Source organism: Belonocnema kinseyi, chromosome 8, assembly GCF_010883055.1.
Source record: "Belonocnema kinseyi isolate 2016_QV_RU_SX_M_011 chromosome 8, B_treatae_v1, whole genome shotgun sequence".
Classification (NCBI taxonomy): domain Eukaryota; kingdom Metazoa; phylum Arthropoda; class Insecta; order Hymenoptera; family Cynipidae; genus Belonocnema; species Belonocnema kinseyi.
Window position 1 is genome coordinate 132,921,257 of NC_046664.1, and position 17,904 is coordinate 132,939,160.

General features: G+C 36.4%; 1 protein-coding gene across 2 annotated transcripts in view; it reads left to right on the plus strand.

Annotated features, from left to right (window-relative positions):
- The window catches only part of LOC117177735 (protein NDRG3-like), a 443,874-nt gene that overhangs the window by 185,138 nt on the left and 240,832 nt on the right, over positions 1-17,904 (plus strand). For both annotated transcript variants that reach the window (XM_033368635.1, XM_033368634.1), the window contains exon 6: positions 6,848-7,117. In XM_033368635.1, the coding sequence (XP_033224526.1) occupies positions 6,848-7,117 (270 nt within the window). The remainder of the gene's footprint in view (positions 1-6,847; positions 7,118-17,904) is intronic.

Genomic DNA, 17,904 nt, shown 5'->3' on the forward strand with positions numbered 1-17,904 from the left:
TGGTTGAATTCCGAATTTCCAATTTTATTGACCATGAAAACTGAGCGAGAACATCTAACATCTTCTCATCTTGGTCGTCCAAGCCTAGAATTTCATGAGAAACCTGATCCCTCAAAGCGGCGGGAATCTGCAAAAATCAGTACTGAACAGAAGACGATCCGGAGAAACTATTAATGGCTTCATGCTATGCAGCAAATCGAATTGATAAGAAAGATTTGTATACTGTTCTCAAGAAGGTTTCAGGAAATTTGGAGCAACCAAGAAAATTTAGAAAACTGTTGGAGGCAACGGAAAGTCCAATAAAAAAAGACTACTGAAGAAGCTCTTACTTTCCTTCTCGATTATTCCCTAATTAAATCTGTGTACACAAATATACGGTTGGAAAGCAAAAACTGTGGTGCTGATATTTGGCCGTTGTACAATTGTGTTAAAGAAGATAAGACTCAATGTAGACCACCCGAAGAAAACATTTCGATTTCGGAGAAAAAAGCAAAGGTAACTCTGCAGGCCTTGTTGAATCACACTTCCAGTAGGATTGTGGAATCGCAAAAGGAAGTCATAATCCAGCATATGCATAATTTGGGTAGTACGGAAATGGATCTTTCGTTGATGTGTTCGTGGGGTATGGATGGTAGTACTGGTCATTCACCTTACAAGAAATCTTTTAAATCAGCAGAAGACAATGAGAGTCTCAGTGATGAAAGCTTGTTTGTAACTTCTCTCATCCCTTTAAGATTGTCCAATGCGGAAAATGTTATTCTTTGGAATAACAGAGCGTCTCAATCGCCAAGATCTTGTCGCCCTATTCAGATACTGCAAATTAAAGAAACCGAGGCAATTGCTTTGGATCAAAAAAGAACATTGAGAATCAAATTGACAAGCTGGAAACTCATTGAGTTGCATTAAATGAGAGACGGAGTATTCAAATCCATTTTTCTTTGTTCTTAACATTGATAGACGGCAAAGTACTGATCATAATAACAGGGACAAAATCCATGCAAACTTGCCCCGTCTGTCATTCAACTCCTAAGTTCTTCAATGACCTGTCCAATAAGCTGAAGGACCTATTTCTACCAGACGTAAATTCGTTGATGTATGGACTCAGTCCATTACATGCGTGGATCAGGATACTAGAATGTTGCTTGCACATTTCGTACAGGCTTCCTCTCAAGGTCTGGCAAGTAAGATCTCCTGCTCAAAAATAAATATTTGCTCAGCGGAAAAAAAAGGTTCAAGAGATTTTGTGGGAAAAGTTGGGATTGATAGTGGATAAACCAAAACCAGGAGGCTCTGGTACTACGAACGATGGGAACAGAGCTCGACGAGCTTTTGGAAATACAGATGAACTTGCAGAACATCTTGGACTTGACTGTGAGTTACTTTGAAATTTCAGAACAATTTTAACCGCTATGTCACAACAGCTCCCGATAAATCCACTTGAGTTTGGAAAACTTTGTGATTCTACTGCCCGAATATACGTAACTCACTACAACTGGTACCCTATGCCTTCAACGTTACATAAGATACTCATGCACTGAGCCGCAATCATAAGCACAAGCGTGTTACCGGTAGGAATGCTTGGCGAAGAAGCTTCTGAAGCTTACAACAAAGACTGTAAGAATGACAGACAATTTCACACCAGAAAACACGACCGCCAAGCTAATATGTGTGATGTGTTTAATAGAGTAATAGATTCTTCCGATCCACTCATTTCTGCGATCAGTGTTCATTCGCGACTTCAGAAGAAGAAATTTTTGCCCATTTCCGAAAATGTCAGAGGTTTACTCACTGCGCCTCAAGTAAATGTGATACCAGAAGACGCAACATCCAGTTCTGATATAGCAGATCGAGAAGATGAAGAGGCTGATCTTTCAGAAACTGAAATTCTGCTAGACGACATTGAATTGACCGATGAAGAGGGAGATGGAACTCACGACAATTTGTAAGCGAAAACCATTTGAAAGTGTGAGAGGCAGAGCCTCCAAAAACCCTTAGATATCACTTTTTAAGTGAATCCAATAATTTTTTGAAATTATCGTCCGCCTTATTGGATCAGCCATTTTGTTTTCTGAAATCCTGACATCACATTGGCAATCAGCGCCCTCAAAGACCCCTAGATACCACTTTCCAAGTATATCCAATAATTTTTCGTGTTGAATGTCCGCCATATTGAATCCGCCATTTTCTTTTTAAATTCTGACTTCGGATTTGCATTCAGCGCCCTCTAAAACCCCTGGATACCACTTTTTGAGTGGATCCAATGATTTTTTTGAAATTAGGCTCTGCCATATTGGATCCGCCATTTTGTTTTTTGGAATTCTGACATCAGATTCGGAATCAGCACCTTCGAAAACCATATATTAGTGTCCTTGCAATTCATTGTTGTACATTTCTATATGTTTTCCGACTTTTGGCCACGAAACCGGGTCTCCTGGCCCACTGTGCATCCCCCTGAAATTCAAATTTCTCAAATTTTTTTTTGCATACGTTTCTACGTCGTTTGTACTGTTTGTGCAGTCAATATTTCGTTTGTACCCTCGTGGTTGCCCTGCTAGTTGGAAATAAATTTTCGTGCCATCCCCCCAAAATTCAAATTTCCCTTTTGCATACGTTTTTACGTCGTTTGTACAGTTTGTAAATTTAATATTTTCGTTTGTACCCTCGTGGTTGCCCGGCTTAGGGAAAATCAAAATTTCGTGCCACCCCCGCGAAGTTTAAATTTTTCAAATTTTGTTTTGCATACGTTTGTACGTCGTTTCTACTATACTATTTGTAAATTGATTTCGGGAGGCTAACTTCACGCATCCCCCTGAAATTGGAATTTCTAAAATCTCTAAATTCGAATTTTCCAATATTTCTTTTTACAAACGTTTGTGCGTCGTTTGTACTTTTCGTACATTTAATAATTTTATTTTTAGTTATGTGGTTACCCGGCTAGGGGTTAATAAAAATTTCGTGTAAAACCCTCAAATTTCGTAAATTTTAACTTTTTTTTAAATCTTTGCACATGAATGTTTTCGGATATTATTATCGGGTTGGAAGCATATTTTAAACATTTCTGAATGTCAATTTTTTAACTATTATCAGATAAAACAACTTTTGTCGTTTCAGATAGAGAATATTCGTCCCCGTTTCGTGGAAAGTACTAAACGATGGGTCCTAATAAAAAAGCACCTATCTCGCGCGGGTCAATTTTAAATCCCCTAACTGCCCTGGACCTCTTTAAAAACAACGCATCTGTAGCGGGCGGATTATAAACCTCGTAACTTTACTGATCCCGTTTAAAAACAACGTAACTCGATTTTTTTTCTTTTTTCAGTAGAGATCATTTTAATCGTCACAATTCTGTTTTGTTTCAAATCGAAATGCAATCGACCGAAATGTGAAGTACTACATGTTTTTAAAATATTACAAACATTTTTTATATGATTCTAATACAAGTTAACCTATAATATGAACGATAAAACGCAATATTGTCTATGACATGGCAGTAGCAGCTCAAGAGAGGTTATGTTTAAAAAAATTTGAGCTGCGTTAGTTCATAAATTTAAACCAAAGTAAATTTACAATGTTTGGAATCTGCATGCTACAGATGCGTTGTCTGTAAAGAGGTCCGGTATAGTTAGAGGGTTTAAAATTGACCCGCCTGAGATAGGTGATTTTTATTAGGACTCATAGTAAAGTTGAATTTTGGGATTTATGAATAGTATTTTGGTGTTAGAAACATAATATAGAGTTTTCTGAATGCCACTTTTGTGGCTATTTAAAAATTTTTAATTTAATATTAGTTTTACATATCCACACCTTATTTGTGTTTCATTAACTGTTATAGGGGTTTTTTGTATATTTAGAATTGTTCTTTGTCATTTTTTTAAAGAAGCTATTGAAAAATGGATTGTGATGGTTGCAATGGTTGTTTTTAGTGACTCCAAAATTCAAAAGCGTACTTCATTTGCACTCGTTTTGATCTTAAGAAGGGCATTTACTTGTCTTTTTGGGGGGTTGAAACGGTTTTGAAAGCATATAAAGGTATTTTTACGATAAGAAAATTCCATTTTTCTTTTTTGGTATAACAATGTCCTCATAGAAAAAGCTTTTACAATTCGTACCATTGATAATAACTTGTTATAATTATGTTTGTGCAAATTAAATCATTCAAAGCAAGTCAAAGTAAGAAATTAAATACTATTCACTGACTAATAAATGTGGAGTTATGAAATTGAAACTTTAATTCACTTTAAATATCGTCCTTATTCTGTCATTCTTATTATAATTATGATATTTATCTTTCTTTAAATAACGTACGGCGGAGATGACTGATTTTTACTTGACTTCTATTTTTGATACAAAAAGGATTGGCATTAGAATAAATATAAATATATTATTTATTATTTTATATAGATATGACATTTAAGATAATAATCATCCGTCGGTGATACAAGATCAGTCAAAAAGTGTACAGTTTACGTAACAAAAGTCTATTATTACATTTCAATGTCTTTTAAACATGTATTTTTGTCAATAATTTTTGTACTATTTGTAGTAGCTCTAAAGATATCTAAATATGAGAATAAAAAATAAGTGATGGGTTCATACTCTTGTTTACATTTTTCCCATGGACCCTCAAAACCTTTTCATTCATGGTATTGCGCGCTTCCCGCTGGTTGGAAACTCTCCGGAAATAGGCAAAGTAATGACCTATATCTCTGACCCTTTATGAACACAGTTGTAGGTATCTGACGGAGCGTTACATTTTCAATATCTTTGATACAATACTCGGAATCCAAAAATAAGTGAAGGCGCATTTGGTAATAATTTTGTCAGAAAACTGCTTATGTTGCAGCTGCAATATAGCAGTCCTTGTTTCTCATAAAAATGAATTAAAAGTAAATTTGCTCGACTTTTGTACAAGTCAGAGTGTCTCCTATCATTTGCGAAGTGAACAACCATATTCGGAAATGCTGATGTTGAAAATGATTTAACATGCACTTGGTATATTTTGGAGTCAGAGTAAGCAATCACAAACACTTCACTCAACGTATCTGCAGCGCATGTATTAATTAGCTGCACTTTCCTCCCTTTGCTTATTTTAATTTGCGGAAGTAAAAGTATCCTCGTTACTGTTTTTTGAATTGCAAGAATTTTTTATAGAACAGAAGAAATCCTGCTTCATATCTTGTTCTTCTGAAGCCTCAGTGAATTCTTTTTCTGCAATTATTTCGTCAGTAAAATCAATGCATTGTATTTTATTGTCGTCTTCCAACTGATTGAGAATTTTTTCACCTTCTACTTTTTTTTAATTATCTTGCGTTATATTGGATTTGATCACATGAAACCTACTTACATCACTTGTGCTAAGTTGGTCACTGATGAATTTTATTTTAGAGAGCTAATTGCTTTTTTTATTTCGATGAGCCCTCGGCTCTTTTGTAAATCCTTCTCTCAAATGTAACGTCTTATTTAAAGTTTCCTTTTTTTCGTAGTTGGTCACTATATTTCCATTTTAAACTTAGTTACCGTATAGTTTAACCCGTCGGACTTCGACTTGAAAGATTGCGCGTAAGTATCAAAAGTTCCGAACCGCAGACGGGCAAGTAGAATTCTCCCAGTGAGGAAAGGTAAGAATGCCGGGAGCGATCTTAATCAAATAAAGATACCCGTTAAACATTGAAATTGATTTCTAGTCGATGCGCCTCGATTATGCATCGCATGGTTGAAAATCATGGGACGGAATTTGAGGTGAAAAACTTTGATTGGTCAAAGAAATTATATGCTTTTGGTGGCGACTGTTACTATGCTGATTTTCTCGCAAATGCAGCAAGATTCAAGTGACCTGAGTCGGTTCAGTCGTCTTAATTTTGTCAATTGTTCCAATTTTTGCAATTGTTACATTTCAATTTATTTCTTCATTTTGAATTCAATTTATTTCTGATTTTCGTGTGTTTTAACTTAAGAGTACGTACAATTACCTCAGGGGTAAAATTAGATGGACCTGAAATCGTAAATTTTAATAATCCCAAATATTGGAAACTTCATTAATTGTTCCATCCTTTCATTATTTCCATCTTTAAATATTCTATTATTTTATTATTCACTTGTTGTTTTGTCAGCGAGTTAAATGGATTGTGCTAACGCCCAGTCAGCACGTTTCTATTACTTGGAGATAGGGTTACCCGTGCGAAGTTCTACAGACTTCATATATGTTTTTATGTATAGTCTATGGAGCGTTTATAATTTTTTGAAACATAATTTAATTTTTAAATTATCCCCATTAGCAAGGGTAAATGTCAAACAGAACTTCCGACTACTGGTCGAGTGTTCTCCCTTAAGCTACTAGAGAGATCGAAAAAATAGTAGTTTTTCAGAAATGCACGAATTATTTTCCCGGGCCTTATGTTCTTAACGTCTTTTTAGGGTTAACGGATTTATGAATTACAAAATTTTTTAATTAAATGTTTTCTGAAAAAAGATCTACTCCCTCGCTTCGCTGGGAATCGATTCTCAAAACTTGTAATTTCGGGCTTGATGCTTTTCTCTTATGCTCGTAGAGAGATCGGAAGAAGAATCCTTTTTTATTTAGACTGAGACTATTTAGACTGAGACTCAAGCAAGTGTAAACAGATTTTAAGCGCTTTTCGTGTTACTAAACGAAACGTGCTTGAAAAATATCAATGAAGTATTTTTAACTGATTTAAGGTTATAGATTTAAATATTGTATGCCTAACTTGCAGTTATTAAAGGGAAGTAGAGAAATAACGTTTAACTTTATTTTGTAATCAAATATGTGATTAAATCTTTATATATATATATGTGTGTGTGTGTATATATAACTTTTAAAAAATTTTAGGGCACCGAGGAGAGAAATCATGACCTTGTTCAAGTCTACAAGAACTACTTCGAGCGGCGAGTAAATCCAACGAATTTGGCTTTGTTCATCGACAGCTATGTACGCCGCACGGATCTGAATATCACTCGGGAATTAGATCCTACTCGTAAAAAGGAAGGATTAACATTGGATGTACCCGTAATTAACATAACGGGAGCCCTCAGCCCTCATGTAGATGATACCGTCACATTAAATGGTCGATTGGATCCTGCTAATAGCTCCTGGATGAAGGTTAGTCGGTTCGTTTGCTAGAATACCAGTAAGAAGGCAAAAAAGGATTTGAAAATTTTCTGCGAATCCTGAAACTAAAGTTTTACTTTCAGCTTTAAAGCTGTACAAAGAAGTATTCAAAGGATTTTTAAAAATCTATTTGCGTACTTACAAGTATAAAAATATAATATGAAGGCTTCAGTATATAATATAAAAAGTTGGATCGGGTAAGGAAACCAAATAACGATTGGAAACTATTTATTAAGTAAACAGTTCGATACATCTATCTGAAAGAACATCTCTTGGAATGTATATCTAAAACCACCACTTTTGTTTTTGTAATCTAAACTAACTATTCTGCTGTTTGAGTTAATCTATCGATTTAGTAAACATACGCGGTGCCAAATACCAACTAAACAGCAACCGAAATAATATTTAATACTCTAGGGCTACAGGACAGATATTTGGATATCCCGAGATATAAATGGGATATCTCAATGTTCGTTGGTAGATTATGCTAAAATTTTAATATGGGATATCCCAGGAATGTCTTGAACCCACTATATTACATTCGGTCACACAAGAGCGTATGCACCTGATATGTGAGTCGAATTGATATAATTAAAAAAAGTTTCTGGTATTCCAAACTAAATAAAATGCATTTTCTCGCGCTTACCTAATAAAATCATACTTTTAGCGAGATTTGTGGTGTAGGTGGCAGGAAGCATCCTCTATATTTGACGAACTTGGTAAATGAGCTGCTTTAGATTGTACACATGTTTCATCTGAAGCTTCTGGGCACACCTGGGGTGCATCCATGTCCAAAACGAACCTGTTAGTAAAAATTACGTTGCTCTAATTCACATTAATTTGCGTTGAGGCCCACGCCGTTCAATGTTCCGTGTGCTGCTGTCTGAACAAAGGATTCTCTATCGTTCTGCGCGATCGAAGTCCCGACTCTTGTAGGAACCTTTTATTTATTTTCTTTGAACTGAATTCTATTATTCTTTTCTACCATCGTGTGTGAAAGCCTGTACTTTCATAATATAAGTGTTCTTAATTAATAATGCGCGCTTGATCTGTGGCAAGTTCGAAACGTGTAAACCATGTTTGTTCATTATGTAAAATATTTTGGCTTAAGGCAATGTGAAGGTACCACATAAAACCTGGCCTCTCGGCGACCCATTTCTACTGTTCAGCGCGGGTTTGAATCTTGAAGCGCTGTGGCTCTCAACTGGCGCCTTCTACATTAAGCCTGGTCTACAATCGTCGCAGAGAGCCCGTTGCGGCACCGCAAGCAATCGCCGCAATTCATCGAGAGCGAAAAGTTGGTTCAATTCAACTTTTCGCGCAGCAAACGTATTATGTGAAAAACATTTAAAAGCATTTAAAATTAAAGAAAAAAACTGCAAAAGAGCAAATTGCGGGACAGAGCGATCCATTGTCGAGGCGAGAAATATTTGATTGTCAAAGCACGACGAGAAAACAGTTCATTCGATAGTAAGCTCTGGTTGGGTGCCGCAACAGCGCTACTCGCGACCACTATGGACGGCTTTTCTTGCGTTATGATGCCGCATCCCATCGCCGAGTCTTGCGGCGCCACAACGAGCTATTTGCGGCGATCATAGACCAGGCTTTATGTAACTGTGGTACATTTAAATTGAATAGAGTATTAACTCTATTGTGCCCAACCATGCAGATCGAGTCGGAGGCGCTTTACCGAGTTAAAAACTTTTTGTTTTGTTGAAAATAAAACTATTTTTTTGAAAATTTATTTTATTTGCTTAAGAACTGATTTCTTTAACTAAAAATGAAACTATTTCGTTGAAAAATTTATTTGATTTTTTCCTTAGGAAGCGTCTTCTTGCCGCACGCTTTCACTTTTTCTTTAACTTTTGTCCATCTCCCCGTTGAGGCACATAAAAATGTATATGCTTTTTGAACAAACATGAAAAATGTAGTGGCACCAAGACAACGATCTGCGACATATCCACCCACATGATTGAGCAAATTATTTGAGCATTAAATATATACAGCTAATGGATTATGCTGCCTTATTTTCCGTTGCAAACCTGCACACTGTCATTACATGATTTCTGCGTTGTCGACTTCGACAGTCATTAATACTGATTTCTAAAGCTTTCAGGGTCTTAGAAACAAAATTTTTCATTTCATTCGCGCAGTGACTTGTTAAAGGAATGAAATTCAAAAATTTATCGAAAGGATTCCTATTTTTAGGTCGTATCTCACGATAAAAGTAATGTAGTCAATGCGACACGTCAGATGTAGATTCTATGCTGATTCTATAATGTTTACACAACTTTATTGCAGGGACGATTTTTTTAAGATCATAAGAATAAATCGATTGGATACGTTCACCAAAGTTTGAATTTAAAATATACGACACACTGCGTTTGGAATAAGAATCCTCAAGGTTATCTTTGAGAAAAGAAGAACTACGTTTCATTTTTGTAATCATTAAAGCCGATCGAATTGGCTAATGCTAATTCGCAACGACCAAACAGTTATCAAACAGTCATTTTAAATAGAAAATTAAAAATTAAAGCATTTTCAAAAAGTTTTAAACTAATTTTTCTAAGATTTAAAATGTGTATGTACAGCTATTCGTAGTACTCATAAAGCCGAACAATTTGTACCTATCACTTTTTTCGTTGAAAAAAATTACCAGTGTTATAGCATTTACAAAATTTGTTGCACAAAAAATAATTTAAAATAAACAATTCCATCTTGTGCGCAAACTATGAAAGATATGAATAAAGATGAATACATAACAATTTTCCTCCAAAATTTTTTTATAAATTCGTTATTACTTACATTTTGATAGGGTGCGTTATTTTTGTTTTATTCGTAAAAAACTGCATTAAAAATGTTTAAAATTAGATATTTGGACAAGTGACACAAACTAAAAAAAATAAAAAGATAGCATTTGTTTAACTAAAAAAGAGTTAAAATTTGTATTAAATCGTTTTTTGACAGGATGCATAGTTTTTCTTTAAACCATGAAAAATAACATTGAAAATAAAAATTATTGCATTTTTGCTAAAACGAAACATTTGACGAAACAAATTAGTAAACAAAAATTGTGCAACTAAAGTATATATACAAATTTCTTATAAATCACTTTTTAATAAGACGCGTGATTTTGGTTTTAATCGTTTTTGTGTCAAACGACGACAGATACGTGAAAACAGAATGAAATTATAATTCAAGCCCTTCAAAATTCTACATACACGAAAACCCCGTTTAAGTTTACCCCCGGATAAGTTCACTCTCATTTAAGTTCACGCTTTGCTTTTCGTTTAGGTTTACTTTCACCTTCTTAACAAGGTCTCAGTTCTCCGCTCATTCAAGCTTTCTATATATATTCCACTAGCTGTGATTAAATCCATGATTAGCTAATTCTGATTATTTTTAAATCAGCGTTTTAATCACGATTAACTTGTGGCACGTTGCACCATGAATTTTTAACCTCTGGTTAAACAATCGTATGCTCTGATCTCAATAAGTTTAGTTTCCTCGTGTTTCTTTTGTAATAGTGATTCTGATTGGCTGATTTCGAACTTGCATTCGCGCGCAAAATATACCGCGACTGCTCACGTACGACGAGCGGCGACGTGTTTTTTTTATGCACATCGTTTCAAAATAAATGTACAAGCATTAGTTATCGACTGAAATTGAATATAAATTGTGTGAGTACAAGATATCGGCCGGTTAAGTTAATCGACGATTAGACTTCTTTAATCATGTTTTAAAAGTTGGTGGAGCGCAATCTGCCGATTAAAGTAAGTTAATCAATGATTAAAATTTAATCACAGTTGGTGGAATCGGCCCTAAAAAGGTTTAATAAGAGAATTGTAGTTTTAAAAATACTTATAATTTTTCTTTCTGCTATTTTTTGATAAGCCTTGATATTTTGGTTTTATTTATTTAAAATACTGTGGCAAAATTAAAATTTTTAATCAAACGACGAAAAAGACGAGAAAAAGTTTTGAAGAGCAATTATATCTATTAGAAAGTCCTACAAAATTTCTTCGAACTCTTTTTTGGCAGAATTGGTAATTTTGGTTGCATTGATCGAAAGTACATACTGTACATTGGTACATTTGTACATTTGTCCTCGTTTTTAACTTATTTTTCGCAATTGGTATGCAAAAATAAAAAATTTCTATATTACTCCAAAGACGTGAGATAAGTAAAAATTCTAAAAGAAGACTTTTAGGTGTTTTTGTTTTATCGATAAAAAATAAAATATGAAAATCTTATTTTCAGCATAACAATGCGAGGTAGTGAAGAATGTCGGGAGAAAAGATTGTAGCTTTTTATTTTAAGGGAATTCAGAAAATAAATATATTTTTGAAAATGTCATTGAAAATTCAAGCTCGTAGCGCGAGTGTCACGATGAGAATGTGTACCTTAAAGCTTACAGAGCTTTGGGCAATTCAATCTTTAACTATGCACACTTAATTACGTAGCAAATTCAGAATGTGAAGATGCATACAAATACTGGAATCTAAAAGATTTTTTTATAAAGTTTCATCAATCGACATCCTATTGTTTAATTTTCTTCCGGTTCTATATTAATTTATTTACGTAAAAATTTATATTTTTATGTACCATTTTCAAAGTTTACTTATACAAATTCAAATTATGCTCATATTTCTTCTTTACATATTTGAAAACTTACATTTTCATGTCTAAATTCCAAATTTGATTTCTTATTTCCGTATAAAAAATATTGTTGCTATTTCTTCCACATCATATAACTGTGCTAATACTCTATTTAAAATGTATGCTGTCTTTAGTTACTTAATATTATATTCAAAATAATTGAAATTCTATCAATTTTGCATTAAAAGCATACAATTTGTGTAATATATGATACATATTTTTGAGAAAAATTAAAAATCATACGATATTAACAGTTATTTCATGAGTCACGTGGTCACGCGTCCTAGGGTTACAGATATGCCCATATGCGGATATGCCCAAAGCTGAATGGCACCTGGGTGAGGTGTCTAGAACGGTGACTCTGGGATACCGGGCGACCTCTCAGAGTACGTAACCTTATCCTTGCATGCGGGGCTCTTCGAGGATGGACGAACCCCTTTCCCTAGCTTCTTGTGGGAACAACAATGACAACACCAAACATAGTTGTAGTAAGTGCGGTTCAAACCAAAAGAACGCGCAAGGCTCCCGACAATGGGTCGGCCAACAATGCCGACCACTCTAAAGCTGGAAACCATGCCGAACAACTCCGAAAATGGGGATATGTAAGCCGAACGTCTACTCTACTACAGCTAGAACAAGCAGGCAACAGAGAAAGAGAGGCGAAACTAAGAGCAACCGCGGGCAGGCATCGAATAGAGGAAGAGCGATGCTTTATAACCCGAAGAAACATCAACACCAAAGTTTCGCTCAAGCCGAAAGATCTGGCTGAAATGGATGACGAGCTTCGTGGATGTTTTTCCGAAAAACCCGACTTCTGAGCTGTCAATTATTGTATGTATAATGCAGCGAGAGCTTTGGCCGATTCCGAAGTGGTTGGTGGAAGGGCGCACAATACTACTGCCGAAAATAGGTAAGTTAGCTGACCCGAAGTATTACAGACCAATCACTTGTCTGAACACACTGTATAAGGATTGATTATCGGAAAGCTTTCGATTCGACCTTCCATAGACTTATTATCTGTCTTTTGGAAAGCTAAAAGGTTCATCCGCAAATCGTTAGGTGCATAGAGATATTGATGCCGCTATGGAAAAACAGATTTACCATCGTATCTGGAAGAAATCGTGTGACAACTAACAAGGTCAACTTTCAAAGAAGTGTCTTTCAGAGCGACACCATGAGCGTACTCCTCTTTTGCCTTACATTGTTGCCACAATCTCTAGCACTTCCCCACTCCGACAAGTACTTGTGCGGCAAACCTGTAGATCGAAAGTACAAGGTCACTCATGTATTTTACATGGACGATCTTAAGATCTATGCTAAAAACACAGAGCAACTACATCTAGCTCTAGGGCTTGTCGAACGATATACTAAGGAAATTGGAATGAAATTTGGGTTACACATGTGCGCCAAGGTTTATTTGAAGCGAAAAAAACTTAATGGCTTCCGTGAAGATCCTGAGCTCGTTGATAGAAGCGCTATATCATTAGGAGTAGTTCCATGGACGAAGAACGAACTTTGATCCCTTGATATCGAAAGAAGAAAGGTTATGCACGTGAACAAAAGCATGCATCTCAAGTCTTCTGTTCCGCGACTGTACATCTCACGCCGTCAGCATGGTCACGGAATATTGAGTCTTGAATGTCTTCACAACAGGGTTATTCTGGACACAGCATATAGAGCCGCAAATGGAAGAGACCCTCTTCTTAAAATGATCAGGAATCACGAAAAAGTGGGCAAAGAAGCGTTTTTGTACAAAGCAGCGGAGGAGGCTGCTGAAACACTCGGACTTAAATTCAGTATTAGGTGTGAGCAAAATGCAACAAATCTTCTCTATCTCGAGAACTCACTCCTGAAAGCCTGGATTAAGAAAGCACAAGAGAAAAACTTTCCTAAACAGCTCCTTGATAAGAGAATGCATGGTATCTTTCACAGAAATGATGAGGATCAGTCAATGTCGTGTGAACTAAGGTTTGCTTTCCTTAAATTGCCCGGACTGAAGCCTGGTACGGAGGGTTTCATTTTGGCATGCCAAGACGGTGTCATTTCCTCCTTAATATACCGTCGCCATATTTTGAGCCAAGATATTCCCGATGATAGCTGCAGGGCGTGCCATGCACACCCCGACCATTTAGCTAACATACTATCGAGTTGTCCAACTCATGCGGTAACGACCTACATCTAATGGCACAATGCGGCACTAAGAGTGCTTTATAACCACCTCTGTCACTCTTACGGCATTAACCTTAATATAACTCCTCTAAATGCTCCTAGGGAAATCGAGTCAATTGTCGAGAATGGGAAGGTGCCGCATATACTGGAACTTTATATTCTCGACAATTGTTTCTGTTGGACACTGGAGACTAGACATGGTTCTTCTTGACTTTGAGAAGCGAACCATGTTCGTTATCGAATTTTTGGCACCAGCTGACAAAAACATCATAGCCAAGGAGAATGAAAAGAAAGAGAGGTATAGAGACCTTATAAGGGAGTTGCAACGATTGTACCCGGAATATTCTGTTAAACTAATCGTCCTTATCATCAGCGCTCTTGGAAGTGCCAAGCTTTCACTCGTTAATAGCCTAAAAAGCATCCCTGCGTGTCAACAATATCCTAAAACACTCGCGGGAACGGTGACCTTGTTAGTTGTCACGCGATTTCTTCCAGATAAGATGGTAAATCTGTTTTCCATAGCGGCATCAATCTCTCTATGCACCTAGGGATTTGCGGATGAACCTTTTAGCTTTCCAAAAGACGGATGATAAGTCTATGGGAGGTCGAATCGAAAGCTTTCCGATAATCAATCCAGGCCATCGATAGGTCACGCCTGTAGTATGCTGCATCTCTGCAGACACATCTATCGATGAGCAGGTTCTCCCGACATCCTGCTACGCCTTTCTTTGAGCCGCGTTGTTATACATTCCTTGTCACACAGTTTCAATTGCCGAAACAATCCTATCATTTCTTCGGTTCAGCTAAGTTGCCTAATTTTGGCACGAGTATTTTGCACCCTTCCACTAAACTTTTTCGAATTAGTTGTTCTGACTTTAAATATGAGGTGGAAATACGGGCCAAATGCTCATGGGTTGAAGGAAAGTTCTTCCACAAGAAGGTCTTGATACCATCTGGTCCCGGGCTGGACCCGTAAGCCGTAACCCCGTTGAGGGGCCCCACTCGTATCATAGCACTCTAGCAAGTCGCGATTTAGTTGCTCCACCTACCTAAAGGTACCGAGATTCCGCCGATTCATTGCACTGACTCCATCTTCATTGGCTGCCCCAGCTCTAGAGTGGTCGGCATTGTTGGCCGACCCATTCGCGTGCTGTTGTTTTAAACAGCACTTACTACAACTATGTTTGGTGTTATCATTGTTGTTCCCACGAGAAGTTAGGGAAAGGGGTTCGTCTATCCTTGTCGAGCCCCGCATGCAAGGATAAGGCTGCGTACTCTTGGAGGTCGCCTGATATCCCAGAGTCACCGTTCTAGACACGTCACCCAGGTGCCATTCAGCTTTTGGCACGGTTTTGACACCTCCGCTTGGCGGTTAATTCCCTCGGGACCACCCCTGGACAATAGTCCGCGACTGGCTATTCATTTTTGTAACCATTTTCAGCAGAAACACTTGGTACAGGAACCTTCTATCTGCAAACCGAGGACGCGTTTGGTGGCTTTGTCATAGGGTCTTTGGTTTGATTCTAGATATAATATAGATATAATCTAGGTATATCTAGATATAATTCTAGATATAATTCTATATATAAAGGGACCTACTAGACAAAAGTGGAATTTTACAGGGCGAGAGATTGAAGGAATCTCAAGCTCTTGAGTGCTCCCGTCTATTGCCCTGCGCTAAAGAATTTTCGACACTTTAATTATTCAATAATATAGGTCTTTAAGTGTTTTACATGCCCCTAAAGAAATAAAATTGCTGCACAGTATCGAATCGACTGTATCTGTACTAATGGGTGATCCGTTAGACAAACAAACAAAAACATGTTACGCAGAACTTCCCATTCTTTAAAGTCACATAGGTACGGAGGCACCCTTATAGAGATCTATTTTATAAGAATGAATATACTTTTCTACATAAAGTGGAACAATGGACGAGTGTCTCTTGAATCAGAATTTAGCACTAGCTTATCATCATGCTAGCTGACAGCAATCTTATTTTGCTTAGTCTGGGGCGCCTCACGATTTTGACGGTAGATTAAATATCTACTATTGTCCAGGTTTTGGAAATAAATTAGAAACTGCCTCTAAACATCGAATATTATTGTTCCTAAAGTAGCACCTTTTACTCCTTTAGCTTGCTTTCTGCTTCCCATTTTACCCAAAACCTTAAATGCATATAATTTTGATCGCAAGTCTATAAATTCAGTTATTATTTTAGCATTAATTTCCATATTCATCAAACCCATCGCTTTATTGTTTAGAAGACGTATTCCATGAACATTATTTTGTAAATAATCTCAAGCATCCGATTTGTGTAAATCCCTTTTAATATAATCGTAGATTTTGGAGTTCTATGTTGATATATAAATCTATCTGTGTCTGTATACAATAATTTCGCATTAACAAAAAACGTGTTCGGAACATAATTATATTGAAAATCATAAATTTAGATTTCTGCTACATCAATACTTTTAAGTTCCATATTAATTGGTTTATTTTAATTAATGTTTGTTTTATTAATTTAAATGATAGCCATACATTTGCTCAATATGGTACATCTATGAAAATTTGGTGCCTGAATGCCCCTCCCATGCATCTTTGTCATTTCTGTTGAAATTTTAGTACTTCATGGACTTTAGTTAATTTATTCCCAAGGATAAGTATTGTTTCAAATTTCTATAACAAACTGTATATTTATTGTATGGTAGGAAAGTTGGTATTAATTTTGAGAACTGCACATTTTGGATTAGTAGGTTAGAAATGTTCTGGGAATGGAGGTAAGTCTTCATAAAAATCATGAAGTTGCTTAGTCTACTTCAAGGCTATAACCTAGCTGTGTAGAAACTTTGCCGTGGCCGCGGCCGGGGATGGATCGGGCCAAATCGGGCCCAGATTGGAGAATCCGACCTTCGCCAGATCCGTCATGAAACGCACGCCCCGAACGGGTGCTAACCTGACAGCCCAGTCGGGGTGCCCGGTCGGTCCCCGATCTGGCGCCGATCAATTTCCGGTTCAAAGGTTTGTTCTGAATTATGGGGTATTTTTACTTACATAACACATTCATTGAAGTTTATTACTTTATGATCCTGCAATTTGAAGTACTAAAAGTGGGCACTTTGGAAAATCGAAATATTTTACTGAAAAATGATTTAAATTGATATTAATAGTAAAAATACAGGCTTGAAATTAATCTTAGTTGGGAACTACCCCAAAAACCACCCCTAATTAGGTGTTGAAAATTGAAAAAATTTTTATCTCCGCTCCTTATGAAATTTTCCACCTTTATTCTGGATGTGCACACATGCAGGTCACAAAGAGTGTCTGTAGAAATGATCAAATCATTTCAACCCTAGAAGCACCCCTTACTTGAGGGTTGAAAATATGAAATATCAGTATCGCGGCTTTTATTGAAATTATATAACATTTTTAGTGCTTCAAATTGCAGGATCATAAGGTAATGAAGTTCAATGATTGATATTTCCGTTAAAAATAAAGATATCACGAAAAACTTAGGGTGATGGAATATTTCTGAGGCCAGAATTGAATTCAGTGCACCAAAAACCGTTGGGTAGGTATGGTCGTCTTTCTACGTCTTTCCGGTTTTGAAATTTTGTCGGCCTGTGTAATTAATACATATAAATAAATAGGTTGAACGCCTTATGATTACGTCCACTCTTAACTTTACTGACGTGCCCTCTTTCGTTTACCATCCCAGTCTTTCGCATTAGCGAAAATTTTCCTATGTGGGAAAGCATTTCCTCCTAAGTGATTGTAAAATTTGGTCAAGCAAAGCTGAAAATAAATTATGGGAATTGGATTTTTAACCAAAAACGAAATAGCTACATTTTGAGATAAAACAATTAATTTTTAACAAACAAAAAAAGCGAGGTTTCAGCAAAATACATAACTTTTCTAAAAAATAGTTGAATTTTAAACTGATGAAGATTGAT